The sequence below is a fragment of the Nannobrachium achirus genome (assembly GCF_963921795.1).
Source record: "Nannobrachium achirus genome assembly, chromosome: 9".
Taxonomy (NCBI): Eukaryota; Metazoa; Chordata; class Actinopteri; order Myctophiformes; family Myctophidae; genus Nannobrachium; species Nannobrachium achirus.
In genome coordinates this window covers 43,135,306-43,153,014 of record NC_137818.1, presented here as the reverse complement: position 1 = coordinate 43,153,014, position 17,709 = coordinate 43,135,306, and the positions used below count along the sequence as shown (strand labels likewise).

Here is a 17,709-nt window from a genome sequence, read left to right as displayed (position 1 = left end):
GTCACATGGGATGACAGGCCCTGTGACCTGGGCCTGACATTCCTGTCACAGTGCTGTGAGAGGAGCCTGACAGGCCTGTGACATAATACTGACATAATCAGTATCATGTCAGTATCGGTTGGTATCATGGTTAGTATCATGAACAATATCCTGGCATGGAACAATTCCAAAACCACCAGATTTGACAGCGGTGTTCATGAAAAAGTCTAGAATGAAATTACGAAAATGTGCATTTGAATATATTCATCTTTTTGCCACCATAAAGCAAAGAGTCACAGCATATAGAACAGACTTATATGAATGAAATAATGACATCAAACGTTTTCTCAGCTTTTAGTTTTTACTTTAAGAAAAAGAAACCAACAACAATTTGTCAAACATATTTACAGCGAAAATGATGCTTTAATAAAACATCTAATGGCTCCAGTCAGCTTCATGAAGAAAAACAAAATCAATACACATGACATTGTGAAAGCAACATTACTGCAACTTCATCTGTACAAACAGGAAATATGCATTGAAAGTAAAGAAGTCATAAAATGGAAGAACTTAACCACTTCAGTCATATGACGGTGTTGTGTGGCAAAAATAGCAAATCTACAAGCTTACAACACATTACACAAGTGTTGTGAGCTTGTAGATCTGCCTTTTTCCCCTGCATTTTAAACATTGTTGAAAGTTTTTGCCCAAAATAGGGACGCCATGTGGTTAAACCGAGTGGTTATACCGGTACTGTACCGTGCAGTGCTAACAGCGAGTGAAATGTGTTGCATAGAATAGTGTGTGTGTGTGTGTGTGTGTTTTTATTTTAAGTTGAATCGATCACTACAAAGTACTATGGTGATTTTATGGTGCACTCCAATGAGAGGAACAAGGGGAAGTGACCAAAGGCTCTCTGGACGACACTGTGTTTTATTAGTTATGTACAGTTAGCAGAGGTGTTTTGGAACACTCCTTAGTTCTCTTATGCTACACAACGTACAACTAAGATACTAGTTATCCCACATTTGGTTTGGTGCTTAAAGGAGTGCTGTGATATTAGTTAAATCCTGAATGTCAATTTAACCGCTTATGCCCATATTTTGTCAGGGTGATGTCATGGCACAAAATGTGCAGATCTACAAACTCACAACACATTTTTTTATGTTGTAAGCTTAAGATGTGCCATTTTCACGATTATATATTTATAATTGTCATGTTTGCCTAAAACACCTTTTTTTTTTACACAACTGAATTAAATTGTCATTCAGAATGTCATAGTGTGGAACACAGGTCAGAGGTGAAAAGGTCAGAACTTTACAAACAGGTTTTCTGGTTTATGTGACTTAACTGGTCCTATTGTTGACTCAAAGTGTAACATTACAACCGAGGTATACTGTAGGAAGGAGAAAGTGTGTAGCTCATACACAGGTAACTATCTACTCACTGAGAAAAGGTAAAGGCTGGGTGTTATTCTGCAACCGAGGTTAAGCTGGCAGTCAAAACTGCAAGTGGAAGGAGCAACAGCACACAGAAAAGCGCCACAACATCCTGTTAGAGGTTAGTTAACACTGAGGATATCGAGTCTGAGGTAACAAAAAAGTGCCCTTTGAGTAACATTAGGCTATTGAGACACGGGAAAGAATCCTATAGAATGAGGTAATACCAGGACACTATCAAAAACTTCACTCTATAGTGCGTGGGTAGAGTGTCACTGTGTAAACTAAACCAAAATGTTATGCTGCTATACAGTGAAGAGGCTTGATTTTTGTATTTCCTATATGCCATGAACGGTAGTCCAAATAACAACCCTGCCCCTAAACTACACTCCTGGGAACCTGTCAACTGTTCAAAGAAGAAGAAGAAGGGGGAAAAAACAATCTCGACGCCACAACGATTTTATGAACAAAGCTATTGATGGACAATATGCCCAATACCCTGTGGTATAATGATGCATCTTTCCCTGGTAAATGTCTCGACCGTAAAATCCTCCGCTAATTTAGCAAACTCAGAGTTACAAATGGATAAATGAACACCTTTTCTTACCGTGTAAGAATTACAGGGTACCTTTGGGGTAAAACTGTGGGGTTGCAGAATGCCAGGGGTCAAAATACCACAGGAAAAGGACCACTCAAAAAACGCCACTTACGCCCCAAAGCCGGGCTCCACAACGGTAGTGTTTCTGAAACAATAGGAGTACTTACAGTAATGTCCTCACTGGCACTAATGTACTTCATAATAAGATGACTTATCGATTTCTGGCAGTATGTAATCTAATTGGCTGTGATTCAACACATGCTTTTTACACTGCAAATCACGAGCTAAAGGGACACTTAGCTGATATTCAACCTAAATTACATTTTGATGTGAGATCCAGTATAGTATAGTGTGGCAAGAAATACCCTACATATTCTGTGTATTTCATGGTGAAATTTTGACGTGCAAAACTATAAGTTCAAATGAGTGGTTTCACGATATCGGACGTATTTGATAGCGTGAAACAGTGTGGCTGACATCATTGTTTCGCAACAATATATCATTGATCTCCTCGCATCATAACAACAGGATTTAGGTTGGAACATCTGCCAAGTTTCTCTTTAAATTTAGGATTTAGAAGTTTTTGCGTAGGCCTACATAACACACAGATGGATACTGTTCAAACAGTGAACATCAATCTGGTGCCTCAACCCTGTTATACAGGGCATGTACGTATGACAATCTTACATTTCAAGCACTTTGATGGAGTAAAAATGTAAAAAAGAAATGTTAATGGGGAACGTATCCAAATGGCAAATATTAAATCTTCCTGAAGTTGAAGCAACCCAATGCAGATATATTAAAAAAAGAAATGATTCTACAACAAAGATGAAACAATAGCGATTATAAATGTTCTATTGTTCCCTTAAATGATCCAAATATTCTTTTTATATATTACAACAGCAATTTTGTAACAACCCTTTGCATAGAACAATATCCAAAGTCAAATAAGATGAAGCTACAGAACATGTTATTTTAAAACACACAATCCCAATGCCATTTAAATGGTATACATTGTCATTCCAATTCGAAAGAGTGTACTAAAATATCACAGATACGTCAACTTGAAACCATACTGTACAAAATTCACAGTAGCAACAGTGTATGTAATTCTTGTAAAAGTAAAATATCAAAATTAAACCAAAAATATATATTTCTAAGACATTTTAGGTTATTAGTCAGCCAATTTCTTATGATGAATATTGCATCTTTTGGTCTTGAGTCAACACGAAGTGCTGCGTTATCAACAACACCTCAATAATGGCGACATGCAACAGGTACAATTTGGTATAAACGAAGGCTAATTCCTGTTCAACCATTTCAAAACAGTTCTCTGATGCACAGGGCAGTTTGACTTTAAATGCACAATATATATATATAATTTATATTGGCCTGATAAAGAGGGACAAATAATAAATTACATATACTAAACTAAAGGAAATGTTATCAATATTTAGGAACCAAATTAGTTCTGCCTCCATTTGATAAAGGACAGCATAAGGCACAATGTGGTGAGGAATCTGTGGAAGAGAGAGAGAGAGAGGATTGCTTTTTATTGAATGCCTCGTGTGTTCTATGTCGAGGAGGACCATGAAACACTGTCTACCCTTAATGTTCACATTATAGAGTTGAAAAATCCCTTCTTCATTATCCTGAAAGCTGTTCCCTTGATGCTCCGCTCTGAAGGGGTAACACAGTGCGATGGCCTCTCCTGCCTAGAACAAGCTGTTTATGGACCCAGGACGTACAACACAACAGTGTTGCACGCTGAAAATAACCAATCTAGAAGCTCACAGAGTGTGTAGATTGCCTACATTTAGGCTAACGTTAGGGGTATTACAAAAAAATTAAAAATTAAATACAAAGAGTAAGAATAACAAAAGAATAACATTCATCCATTTTTATTTGATCCAATTTCTTATTTGGGGCAATATCCTGGCACCCTTTGTGCCACGGGCCAAACCGATTGATCAGCAAATATCCTCATAATTGTGTTGGTGTATGACTGACGTATAATGTGATGGCTCTGGTAGTGCTCATCATAACCTGAATCTGGACAGTTACCATTTCCCTTCCTGGGATTTCAGAAAACCGCCGACCTGCCGGGAGCGATTATGGAGTTGTGGCCTTCTTCACAGTTCAGGGTTCTGTAGGGTCCAGTCCCCTTTTCCGTCTGCATGCAGACGTGGGATTCCACATCCATTCAGTAAACAAATCTGCAGGGAAAGAGGCTGGGGAGGGGAGGGGAGGGGAGGGAGGGCTGGCAGAAGAGGTTATCATTAGAAAATGCCATGAATTAAATCAATGTTGGAGCAAGCAATAAAGCAATCATCTATTGATTTCCACACATTACTTGCAGGCTAATGGAAGAACAAAAAAACTATTATTAAAAAATATAGCCATTAAGCTACATGTAGAAAAGTAGCATTCATTTCATTCTAATTTACACACAATACAGCTAAGCCACTGATTGGTTGGCAGTTATGAAGTCACTGATTGTGTCACAGCAAGGAACCAGCCAGATTAACCCTTACTCAGATTACTCAGTGAATCCCAATACAACAAATGAGAAACAGTGCCACCTCTGGTACGCCTCCTACTTCAGTTCAGTGTTTCCCTCTAATAATAGATTCCAGGCTGACACACTGCTCAGCTTATGAGAGTTCTCCCTCCCTCCATAGGTTGCATAACCCAGAACACATGGTGTATAAGTAGGTCAAATCAGCAGGAGTCCAACTCAAGACACAAAGAGACGTCTTGAATTCCCCAAATATGTCAAAAATATTAAATGTTGACTTGATTGGACTTGATTCCGCGGCATGCAAATCAGTTTCGTCTTCATTTTATTTGTATACTCTGAGGTTCTTCAACATGTCTCAACCAGGTGAAACTTTTACAGCCATACCTTTCACAGTTAGTTCGGGTACACATTATTGTGTATCATTATTTTATGCTTTAACTATTGAAAAATAGCAGATATACAAGCTCGCAGCGCGGCACTCTGCAAGCTTGTATATCTGCTATTTTTCAAAAGTTGTGAAAATGTGTGAAAATCTTTGAATATATGTATTTTTAAAGCAAACGTCTAAATCAAATTTTGCTTCTGGGGGTTCCCTGGAACGAAATATTTTGAGATGGGGGTCCGTGGCCAAATACATATCATTTTGGGGGTCCTTCACATGAAAAGGTTTGAGCACCACTGACATAGTAGTCTCTCAAGAACAGACTAACTGAGCTCCAGTTAAGTGAAAAGGACCTTTTCTTTGCCGATGGCTGGCCAGATTGCTGACATAGAAACATAGGTTTTTCAAAATAGCAGATCTACAAGCTTGCAGCGCGGCACTGAGCTTGTATATCTGCTATTTTTCAATAGTTAAAAGCATAAAATAAAGATACACTATAATGTGCAACCGTTCTAAATGGGTTAAGCCTTGAAGCAGACTTCTCTAACCACCACCGCCGTTATCTCTAGTTAAAAAACTGCTTCAAGCAATTAATTGGCAGAAGTTAGACGGGGTGAAATAGTAGTGGTACTAACAGAGGTAGGTGGTTGTGGTAGTTAGAATTATAAATGGAGCCCCATTGTATCTTCACCTACCAAACAGGCCATGCCCCAAAAAGTTGCATAACCTAGAATAGGGCTAGCTTGTAAAAAACCAGCAGAGACCGGTTATCTTTGCAGAGGTGGGGGGGGGGGGGGGAAGTTGGTTTCCTCTGAGCGCTGGAGGATATAGCAGCTTTCTGCTATAAAACTTGGGAGAAACTATGTTGGAAATTTATGACATGAAATGCCACCTCAGACTCATACCACTTAGTGGTAAAATACTGGAGCATGCATTGGGCTATATCGCCTAGGGGTGCAACAGTTAATCCAACTAATCGATTCTAAACAATAATTGATAATTCCACAGAAGAATCTATTAATAATCCATGTGATGTTTAAACAAAATCACAAATAGTGAAAATAGCAGGTCTACAAGTTTTTGCCACGACACCGTTGAAGTATAAAACACTTAAGTGGTGAATCAATCATTGATGTATCAGAAATCGGCTTCTCGATTATTTGATTAGTCTCAAATGTAATCAATAGAATATTTTCTACAAAGGTTGCATTTAGTACGAAAACCTGCATATCATGTCCGTCTCACCTCCTAAGAACCTTGATGTCATTAAGCCATATCTGTGAATGCCCATAAATGGACAGGGATGTTGTATATGGGCATTCCCAGATATGGACCTATTGTTTCAGCACGACCTCGCTTCTCGCCCTTAGGGCGTCATACTGTTAGGTGCAGTCCTAATTTCACCCCTCTGTTGTCTTTTCAAAGTAAGACGCGTGGGTTCAGCTGTTGCTTTTAAGTACTTGGGGTGCTACTAAAACAACTGTCACATGGATCTTATATTGAATCATCCCCTCAAACTCCCCCTGAAAGAGCCATTGAAAGACCTGAAAATTTCTGCTGCCCACCCCCCTTCTCCTGTAACTGAAAGTCTGTAATTACATGTCGACAGGCCCTCCTCCATCGGGAATAGTGCTAGCTTACCAACCAGGGAACTGGAGGGGGAGTGCACCAGACTCACATCAGAAACCAGTTCAAGCTAGTTATGGTTATTATGAAAGTTGCATAACTCCTGACACAGACCGAACATTTACAAATGTAAAAGGTGGGGAAAAAAAGAAGACAAACACACATCGCCAGTCCAAATATGACGTTGGCATTTGTTTTCATTATAAGGAAAGCACCATCTATAGGCCGCAGGTAATCCATTCCAGACATCTTGAAGTTATTCTGTCTCCGTAGGGGGGACACGCTTTGTGGAATCACAGTGGTCTCTGCTTCAGGCTGCTTGTGGCAGGGCCTCCAACAAGCCTCAGTTGATCCCGGCAATGACGCATCTCCAAAAACCACACTTCAACCACTTAAACCCTACACATTCCAGTGTACGTGTACACAGTGTACAAAATCGTCAATCTACATGCTCACTACAAGTCGCAAGCCGAATGTTCACCTATTATGATATTCACAGAATGGGGATACTAGGACTGGGGTTAAACTAGCCTCGAGATGACAAACTCTCTGAAGAAAGTTGTGTGTTGTTGCGCACGTCAACTCTGTGCAGTGGCGCTAAGCACTCTGCCTTTCATCTATTATTCAATGTTGAGAACAAGCTCTCGCTGGTCATGTCAAAAGGACATTTATTTGAAGCACACAAGTACCTGACAGGTACTGTGGACCAAAGAGCTGAGGTGAAACAAAGCAAACGTTGCCAAACTGTACTTGCCACGCAGCAGTTATCTGCCATGTCATGGCGTGAGTGTAAGGCACTGATTGATGGTGACCAGACAGTGACACTGTTAAGCTGCGGAGGGGGGGGGGGCTTAGTGCTGGGGAGGGGCTTAGTGCTTATATAACAACTATCATATTAGTTCTAAAGCCATCTCCACTCAACCATGGATCTGTGAATGGAGACAGTCAAGCGGAAAACACTAGGGTACCCCGGCGGTGGACAGTGTTTTTCCATCTGAACAGACAGGAGAACAATGACTTCAGAAACTATGGATTAACACCAAAATAACAAAAAGAAAAAGTTTTCTTCATGTTTGCTTAAAGGAGCTATAGTCAACTTTTTCATTATTTACATCCTAGTCTATAGACTAGAATGTAAACAAAGTGTCGGTCTGACAATGGCCAAAATGATTATTTTATCATTATTTTACGCTTTTTGTGGTCATTTTTGAATAGAGACACATATATGAAGCTTATTTTTTTATAAAATATTTTCGAAACATTATTTTTATTTTAGCATCCGTTTTTCAAGAAAAAGTTGACTATAGCTCCTTTAACTTGACACATTTCTTTTTACATCTACGTTTGTTTCACGTACAGTCTTTTATTTGATCCCCATTTTAGGCATTGCCAATTCCCCCAATGTGTATTATCGTCCCGGTCACTGAAAGGGTATGAACTACCACATGCCTCCTCCTCTGATACATGGAGTCACCAGACACCTGACAGCGAGGAGTTCCACCAGGAGGGCGAGCGTAACTCATGTAGAGGTTCACACTGTCTTTCCCAGTTCCCGTCACCGCGGCGCTGAACAGGTGCCTCGATCGACCACTGACAAGGACACAATCCACTGCTGGTGTCCCACCCTGAACACAATATGTGTTTGTTGGAGCGCCTGGCCAAGCTGAAGTCACAGCTGCCGGGAGGCGAACCTCCGCGGTGGTGGGCGAATGATTTACTTCGCCACCCTGACTTCCCGGCTCCCGCTAATTCTGTGGCTTGAATTGTCAACCATTTTACTGTTCATATATTTGAATTAACATTTAACGCAGGCTTGTGAAGAGGATTTTCAATAAAAACCTTATCCTGAGGAAATGTCTTTGCTGCGCTCCCTCTGCACCCTGAGGGCCATCAGAAAAGCCTTCGCCACCCTCTCGGCAACTGGCTGTTGACTTTTACGAGCACATAACATATATTTACTGCCTGCGCATAAGTTTAAAAACAAGAAGAAAAAAATAAAATAAAACGGTTACATAACTAGGCCAACCCCTTGCCACACCTCCTGAAATCCTATGAAGACCCTGCTCTCACTGCCACCAACAATAATGCCTTCAGTCCTTGGTGATGTTACACCCTGCTTAGACTATGTAGAACATAGTGTACCTTACGGACAAAATGCTGTCCAAACAACTGGATTGCCACTGGGGACTCATGGTCAGAGGGGGGAGAGCAGAGAGAGGGAGAGAGGGAGAAAGGGAGAGAGAGTGAGTGAGATTTAACCTATGTTCCCTGGTGGCTCTCAATCCTGATTGCCTTTCTCCAAATTGTACACAGTGTTCTTGTCCATGGCTTAAGAGTCAATCTGAACATTGAAGGCCTACATCAAACTTTACCTAGCAACTGGCAAGCTGATCCTTTAAAAGATGTAGATACGTGTATAACTCAGGGTACTCAGGGTGTCCATCCTTAACATAACCATTCGTAACCGTTTCCCCCCCCCTACTTTCTTGAGTGCCTTAGACTTTGCTATTAAGATCTCTCTTTTTTGGACTGAGGGACATTTTCATTTTTTTCTTGTTGACATTATGTCTATGATATAATATTCATGTGCATGCCGCAAAGACTAGACGCCTCCGGAGAAATCGCTCAGCTCGCAAAATCCTGCTAATGTAGTCAAAAACAAAACAGGATTCCCGAAACAAACAGTCCAATATGTGGTCCGGCGAGTTGGAGCTTAATGCGCACTGGCCTGGTTTAACACAGAGGTGGATGTTAGCTGGCAGGCAGCGCCGGGACAAAATGTTCCAAACACGAGAGCCTGGATAAGCCCTGAGCCAGAAGGAGACGCAGCCTCATTGTCTACTAGTGATGGAGCAGGCCAGAGAGAGAGGGGGTGGAGAGAGCACGGAGAGGGCGGAGGGGAGGGAAATGGACGAGATGGACCATGTGAAAGAGAGGGTGCTCCGTCCTACCGTCCTTTCAACCTGTGACATCAAATGTGTTAGATGACGTACTGTACTGGGCTGTCTGTGAGTGGAGGGTTTGAGGGCCAGCGTCAGAAAAAGCAAATGTCCAGACATACAGTACGAGGTAGAGAGTCTGACCGATGCCATATTTTAGGGTCCAATGCCTATCCCGAATTTGGAGAGTCCTTGATTAGTGATTATTACCAGTGTTTTGACTGATATTTTGTAAAGAAAAATAATTATAAAAAATAATAATAATCATCAAAAATGCCTTTTTATTTAATTTAATGGGGTATGCTTACATTGCCTTGCATTGTACCCTTAACATTTCAAAAAGAGGGACACAAGGTTGAAAGTGGTTAAAGATCTAGATTCTAGACACATCGGCTGCATAATTGCCGATAACGATATAATCAAAAAAGTTTAATTAGCAGCCTGAGCCAACCCATTATATCGGTTCGAGATTGCGGTGTATGGGCGTTAACGTGTGCTTGTGCATGCATGTACTGTACTGTGCTCAACAGATAATGCCAATTATGGGTGTGGCCATAGGAAACAATAATGAACTCACTTTCAGGGAGCCAAATGCTCACCCCTAATGACAGTGTGGACAGGGATTTGTGTTTGGCGTGCCTATCTTTACACCGCTGTTTGACAGCGTCGCCCCCTTTGCCCCCTACTTTCCAACACACCCTCATCAACCAAAACACAGCCTGCTAATCCTGCACTACCTTGGACATGATGGGCTCTCCCATTGGCTCACTGCAGGGATACAGGCCGGTTGCATAACTCGCCAGCTATCCCACCACGTCACTCACGAGAATTAGGCCATTCTGTATTGGTTGGGTTGGGTCACGCAATGGAGTCCTCTATTCAGTACAGTTTTGTGGACAGCTGGACCCCAGGAGTTAGTCCACAGGCCAAAGGTGGCCAATAGGGTGTTTGAGTGTATGCGTGGATGGGGGCGGGGTGGTGAAGATGGGTTCAAATCAAGGGCAACAGACCAAAGCACCGCAGATTGTCTGTGCGCACTGTGCAGACTGCAGAGTACCTAAACAAGACTGACATGACATGCCATTTACAGCTATAAAGATATGGAGAAAGTAACGAGAAAGTGACGACTAGTTGCAGTGTCTGTTTATTGACAGCTTTGCCATACTGTAAGAACCTACAGTCATTTCTTCCTAGGGGCAGAGGGCAAGGTGCAAGGGCCATGGATTCTGGATATTTCTATTTAAATGTAGGCTATTGTTTGACATGTGTGACTGCATGTGGATTCTACATAGGGGTGGGCGATATGGTGATAATTATCGTTGAGACGATACAATGTCTCCACGATATGCCTTTTCAGAGATATCGTATATATCGTGATACAATTGAGGGAGCCTTATGAAAAAATCCTGTTGGATCATTAATACAGAGATTCATTGCAGAATTCAATTTAAACCTGCATTTTGGTCTAAATCAGTTGTTCTCAAACTTTAAAATGTCAAGGTCTCCACTTAACTCTGACAGTATACAAATGAAACTAAATGTAAGACCAAATGGACCCGTAAGGGTCCATTTGGTTTCATTTGTATACTGTCAGAGTTACATACTTGTAAAGTTCAATTTAGACCTCCCAAAAGGAACCCAGAGAGTCTAGTTTTGGTCAAGTAACTTGAAAAATAACCGTAAAACCAATGTGAAAAAAGAATCGTGATAAAACTTGTGTATCGTAATACAGCTTGGGAAAATATAGTGATATTGTATTTTTCCATATCGCCTACCCCTAATTCTACATGAGGAAGGGGACACATAAAAAAGGCAAATTATTTACACCATCAAAACAACTATCTATTTAGTAATTTACTTTTATTTTGTATGGCAGGTTTCTTTGAGCTCTGCCTCAACTTAATGTTTTCATTTTATTTGTATTATTGTCGACATTGTTTAGGAGGCTTTAAGTAGAAGAATTCCACTGCCTGCAGCGTTGCCACATCTGTATTGCAAGAGCATGTGTCTAAAACAGACACAAAACAACAACAACAAACTTTGTGCCTTTCTCCGAAAGCAACTGTGATTGGTTAGAATTATGATCCCGCAACAACTCGACCACTTCCAGAATCCCAATTTCCCCGACTTGACCATCCAAAATAATATGTTCATCATGATTCCTGGTGGGAGACTTACGTAAATCATAATTCTGACACCACATGACTGCACTTTGAGCTCTCTAGATTTCTTTTAAGAGTCAAATACTGGCACAACAGTCAGGCTCTACTAGTCACTGGCCAAAAGAAAAAGCAGAAAATAGACAATCCACAAGCGCAGAGCTCTTCCTAGCACGACACGTTGTGGGCTTATAGATATGCCATTTCTGGTGCGGGACGCAACTGTGTAGAATACACCCTTAAATTTACGGCATTCCTTGACATTTTTCTGAGCAGTCTGTCTGAATCCTGATTGGCTATAATGACTCGGGTTTTATAATGACTCAGCTAAACCCATATTTTACTAGAATTGGGCAAGCAACTCAAATTCCAAGCATCAGCCTCCAACGTCAATATAAAAGACTGCAACCTCCAGACTGTTAGCGACTAGTAACAGCACTTGGGTATAGGCGTTACCTAGCCTTGCCTAAGATAAGAAGATCTGTCTGTCTCAGGGAACAATAAGTCACAAGTGCAGGACACACATGTCCCAGATAGGCCGCTGCACTAGTCCCACCTATTTGTAATACTTAACAAGCTCTGTTCTTGTTACTGACTTCTGCCAGAGCTTCCAACCAAGAGAACAGGATTAACAAGAAATAAGGTACAGGCCATAGGGCAACGACGTCTCATACCAACATCCTGGGGGCATTTACTGTGTACAGTTAACAAGGGGTGTGGAATAAACGAGGACTTACCTCTTGACAGTGAGTCAAACCTGGAGTGTCACTAAGCCACATGGGCTTCTCTTACTGTATGTGGAAGGCAAGGCACATATCTTAACTGTAAACAGACTGTCAAAACAAAGGAGAGGAGGTGCACTGGAATGGGGAAAGCTGCATTAAAATGCCCCTAGGGATGGAGCGGGCTGTAAAAGAAGTTGAACATCTCTATGTAGGGAGGAGAGCATTTAGACTGGTGCTGACTGGCAAACCAACAGAGTACACTTTGGCCCTGAGGGCAACACGCCTGAGTTTGATTAAAACCACAGGCAGAGGAAGAGAAAAAGATCTATGATGCAATAGAGAAAGGGTGAGCGAGGACATTTAAATCCAGGTGCAATGTTTCTTTGTTTGCCACCCGTCGATGAAGAGCTAATAAACGATAAGCTAAATAGATGTAAACAATAACAACCAGTGACATCATGAAACCAGTGGCTTATGAATGAACCTCAGCCAATAATGAAGGCTAAATGGATTAACTCTGACGAGGATTACCTGTTTCTGGTACGGGGTTACCAAAGGCCATAGAGTTAATAGCAGTTAACACTGTAGCCATTCTCTCCATGCGAGAGACGAGGTCAAACTTACCTGGGGGGGAAAAAAGTCCCAACTCAACAGGGTGGTTTGAAAAAAGGAAGGGGGAAGGGATGGAGCTGGTGGTCATCACGCAGCACACGTTACTTGGTCCATTCGCACTTCCAGCTGGAAGGCGTCAGGCCGATCCTGAGGGTTGACAGCCAGCATGTCGTGGAGAAGCTTCCGCACTCCCTCCGACATTGAGCTCCTGGTCTTCTGAGGGATGTGAAGAACCATCTTGGGGTTCTCCAGCAATGCCTCCCCGACGGGCACGATCTCTGTGCCCTGCCGTATGTAGGTGCCGAGGAGTTCGCGCTTGGACTCTGCGTCGATGAACGTGATCCGCTCAATCATAGCCCAGATGATGATACCCAGGGCGAAGATGTCGGCCTTTGCCGTGTAGTGGCCCTCCCACACCTCGGGCGCCATGTAGAAATCCGAACCACACGCCGACGACAGCCAGAACTTGTTGACGTTGACAGCGTTGTTCTTGTTGTTGGCGCCGCTCGATTTGCGTGTCACTGTGCACTCGTCGTCGTCTCTGTCACCTGAACTGAGACCTGCGCACACCTTACTAAGGCCAAAGTCAGCCACCTTGAGGACAGGTGTGCCGGATTTCTGTGAAATGAGGATGTTGTCTGGCTTGAGGTCACGGTGGACAATGTTGTTCTTGTGTAAGAAAGCCACGGCGCTCGTCAGTTGGCGCATGAAGCTTCTGTTGGTGCGTGGGTCGGGCCGCCGCGACAGGATATACTGGTTGAGGTCCCCTCCCTCACAGAACTCCATCACGAACCACAGGTAGCACGGCTCCTCCGGGTAACCCAGGATACGCTCACCTGTGGCATGCAGAGTGAAGAGGAGGGATTGGGGAGGAGACATAACAATTCATCAGTAAAGCAGTACAATCAAAGACTCTTGGAATCACTTACTGTACATCATACATCTGATTGACTCAGTTATGCAGCATAGTGAACTTCAGCAACACCAATGACACCATTATTTATGTTTATTGAGGAATTTTAAACTGTGCCACTTCAGGAACTAGAAAAGCATGACAAAGTTATGATCAAGCATTCCAAATTATAACCTTCAGATTAGGAGCGCCTGTCTAAATCATATATAATACCATATGCATGTAAAAAGATTTCTTAGACTGTTGCAACATATGTGTCAGCCTTGGCGCCGTGGCTTTTAAATGCATAATAATATTTTAACTTACTACACTAAAACTGAACTGAGATGAGATTGTTCTACATCAAAAGTGAATTAAAATGAACTAATCAACTATTACACTTAAAGTGTTACAGCAGTGATAGAGGAGCTACTAAGTAGCACTTTGAGATTTGCAAGAATGTAAAGTTGTTATAAATAAAATGTATTGTTATTACTATTAACTACTGAAGCCAATGAGAATTACTGCATACTGTACATTATAATAAGGCAGTAAATTGGTGTTTTTGGACTGTGTCCAATAACTGAAGCCTGTTAAAAACAACATTAATCTGTCTGTAGCCCACAATAATGGGCCAGGCTTCGTCAGCAGATTTTCCAGCTCTGTGGGTAGAGTGGTGTGGCAGAAGCACAACAAGTTTAATTTGAGAGTATTTAACGTCTCTAACGTCTCTAATAGTGTCAGTGAAAGATGTAGGCTTTCAGTTTATTTTACAGCATATTATGGCTTGAACCTGAACTTCGATCTAACCTTAGAATAATTACAGTGTTTTATCACAATTGTAATACATTTATCTTGCTCGTCATATGCTGAAATTATTAAAAGAAGTCACTCTAGAAAATCGAAAGATAAACAATGTTTTGTTAGTGGGCAAGCACAAAAGTGTTAAGTAGATTAGTATCACAACATCCGACAAGCAGATGGGATCACTACCAATCCTGATGCTCAAGCCCTTGCACTTGCCAGGCTCTGTGGCAGCAGTGAAATTGGCTTTCAAATTGATCAATTAAGTGCAGTCCCAAATTGTGTTACTGTGGACTATTGTTAATGTGGCACTGGCCTACAAAACTTAAAAAAAAACATCAGAATCAGATTAATTTGTCACATCAGAGGTTTACAGGTGTAAATCAGAGGACTTGTTTACTTGCAGTCGACTCAAGCATGGATGGATATAAACATGGATGACATGTAGGTGTTGTTGTTGTTATACTAGATGGCTTTTTAACACATTCAGCCTTTAAACTGCAGGCATGACAGCTACATGCATGGTTTTTGCAACTTTGTTCAGGTTACTAATAGTAACCATCATCGCAAGACCTATTTGAATGAACATTAGTTCTCTAATGTTGTGTAACTGGGCCTAAATTTGGTATTGATTATGACAACAAGACACGTGTAAAATAACAATACTCTGATTTGTTCTCCAGATCCATAGTCAGAAACAACATTTCCTCAAAATCTTCTGTATCCTGACCCACTAGCCTAGAAACTCAGAAGGTAGTGTCACTAGCAAGTTGCAAACTTTCAGAGACCAATTTCATCCTAAGCAAAGGCATTTCTATCCATACAGCAGGATGCCAATTACTTCATTCACATGGTGATTGTTTATTAATCCGAAGACTGCAAAATGAATAAACCATGCAGTGATTTTCTGTGTAATTATTAAAAACAAAAACAACAACAACAACAACAACAACAATAATAATCAAGGTCATTCTCCTTTATCAATATGGTAACAACATATGCCTGATGAGTATTAATATTTCATTAGTTGGGGGGGGGGGGGGGTAAATGATGACATAACACTCAATACAAAGAAGGGTTGTAAAAGCTGCACAAACAATGGTACAGTGGTACATGCTTGAGTTTAAAAACTCAGCAATATTTAATAAATACATAGTTCATAATTACAAAGTGTAATTACAAATACATTAAATAGACAAAATGAGCCATATATAGGCTAATTGGATGGGACTCAAAAGTAGGTCAATGGTGAGGTTACTGAGGGTATTATTATTATATTATATATATATATATATATATATATTTTTTTATAAATAAATAAAAAGGTAATGTGATACATAGTATTTGTATTATAATGCCTCAAAATAAGAACATATATCCCAAATTTCTACTTCTTGGCTATGTGTTTATTATGTAAACTTTGAGCCTACCATGAATGGGTTAACTGCTGGCCATATAGTACATGATGTTCTCTTGTGAGCACAGCGTGCTCTATACTGCCTCTAACGTATAGGGTGTTACAGTATGCGTTGCGTAGGCTACATTTACGACAAATAAAATCTTCACACCTTTTATTACGTTTAATTGACCAAATGACAACATCATCCATGAACGAATAAAGGGTTGTTGTTGTCGTGTTTGTGTCACATCGATCGTTTGCACGAACCTGTTATGTTTACATAACAATGGTATAGCGCCTTTATACGTCACGAGTTAAACGATTCAAACCCTGTACGTATCTGCAAGGAATAGGGTAGCAACTCTAAATCAACAACAACTGTGTTTAGTCTCTTTCCAAAAAGACTAGATCTACAAGATTTCAAGGCGTTATATCGCGTTGCCAGCTTGTAGATCTTCTATTTTCTGGACAGCAACACCGTCACACTATTAAGTATGAACTCGTATTTAGAATGACAACATAGTAGTCTAGACCAGTGGTTCTCAAAGTGGATAATGGATTCCAGGAACTATATGGGTTCCTTTAAGGGGGTCTAAATTGACCCATACAAGTCTGTAACTCTTAACAGTGTACAAATGGAACCAAACGGGTCCATTTGTAGACTGTCAGAGTTAAGGGGAGACCTTCAAATGTAAAAGTTTAAGAACCACTGAACCAGACTTGTTGCAGGCAGCATGTTGTGTTTATTACACTCTAGTAAAGAGTACCTTTCAGCGAGGTCTCCACCAGCCGCAGGTACAGCTTGGAACTTTTATTCCCGTGGCTCATCTTCTGGGCCATGCCGTTCCGCTGCAGCACGCACTCCTCCAGCTGCACCACGTTCTCGTGCTTCTTCCCCAGGCTGGCCAGGGCCCAGAACTCGGCCAGCGCCAGCTCCACGTTCTCCGGCGCGTCGCACTGGAGCTTCTTCACCGCCACCCTGGCGCCTGTCTTGCGGGCGATCGCCTCGTACACGACCCCGTAGCTGCCCCGGCCCACCTCCCGCAGCAGGCTGTAGCGCGGCGCCATGACCATGGTGGCGTGCTCCAGGCACGACTCGTTCTTCTGGAAGTTGATGGTGAAACAGTCCTGATCGTCCATGGCAACGTCCGCCGCGTCCCCCGCCACGACGACGGGACTGGTGTTGTTGTTCTCCACCGTCAGGGAGCGGAGGATCTTCTTGTCCACCTCCCGCCTCTGGTGCTTCATCTTGACGGTGGTGTCCGCGGGTGGCGCGTTCTGCTGCCTGCAGGCGCGCAGGCTCCTCATCTTTCGCCTCCTCCCGTTGTTGCAAATATCCATGACTTCTTGGAGAAGTGTTCCTCTTTCATTACTTTAAAAAATCAAACTTTGGTCAAGTTTGAACTCGGCTGACGTTTCAAGTTGGTTCTGGTTGAAACGTCAGGTCTCCGCTATGATGTCTTCTATTAATTCAGTGCTTCAGAAAGTGTGAATGTAAGCGTGTGTCTCCACAGCAATACAGATCGCCCTAATCTGGATTCATAAACAAAATGTTCCTCCTTCCAAAGTACAAAGAGGGAACAGAGGGCGTGGCCTAGGCTCGCGTCACAGGCTTTACGCAGCAGTACCCGCGG

The 17,709-nt window shown here is 41.9% G+C and overlaps 1 protein-coding gene across 1 annotated transcript; it reads right to left on the bottom strand.

The window, feature by feature from the left end:
- Positions 1–428: 428 nt before the first annotated feature.
- On the bottom strand, positions 429–17,587 carry stk35 (serine/threonine kinase 35). The gene is made up of 3 exons (XM_080734326.1): positions 16,843–17,587; positions 12,993–13,816; positions 429–4,276 (listed from the first exon to the last, which is right to left on the bottom strand). The coding sequence occupies exons 1-2, from the start codon at positions 17,414–17,416 to the stop codon at positions 13,068–13,070; spliced, it is 1,323 nt and encodes a 440-aa protein (XP_080590452.1). The 5' UTR covers positions 17,417–17,587; the 3' UTR covers positions 429–4,276; positions 12,993–13,067.
- Positions 17,588–17,709: the final 122 nt, after the last annotated feature.

Coding starts and splice junctions, on each gene's coding strand:
- stk35 (XM_080734326.1), bottom strand. CDS start 17,416: ATGGATATTTGCAACAACGGGAGGAGGCGAAAGATGAGGAGCCTGCGC. Junction 13,817..16,842: donor GGTGGAGACCTCGCTGAAAG/GTACTCTTTACT, acceptor TGCATGCCACAG/GTGAGCGTATCCTGGGTTAC.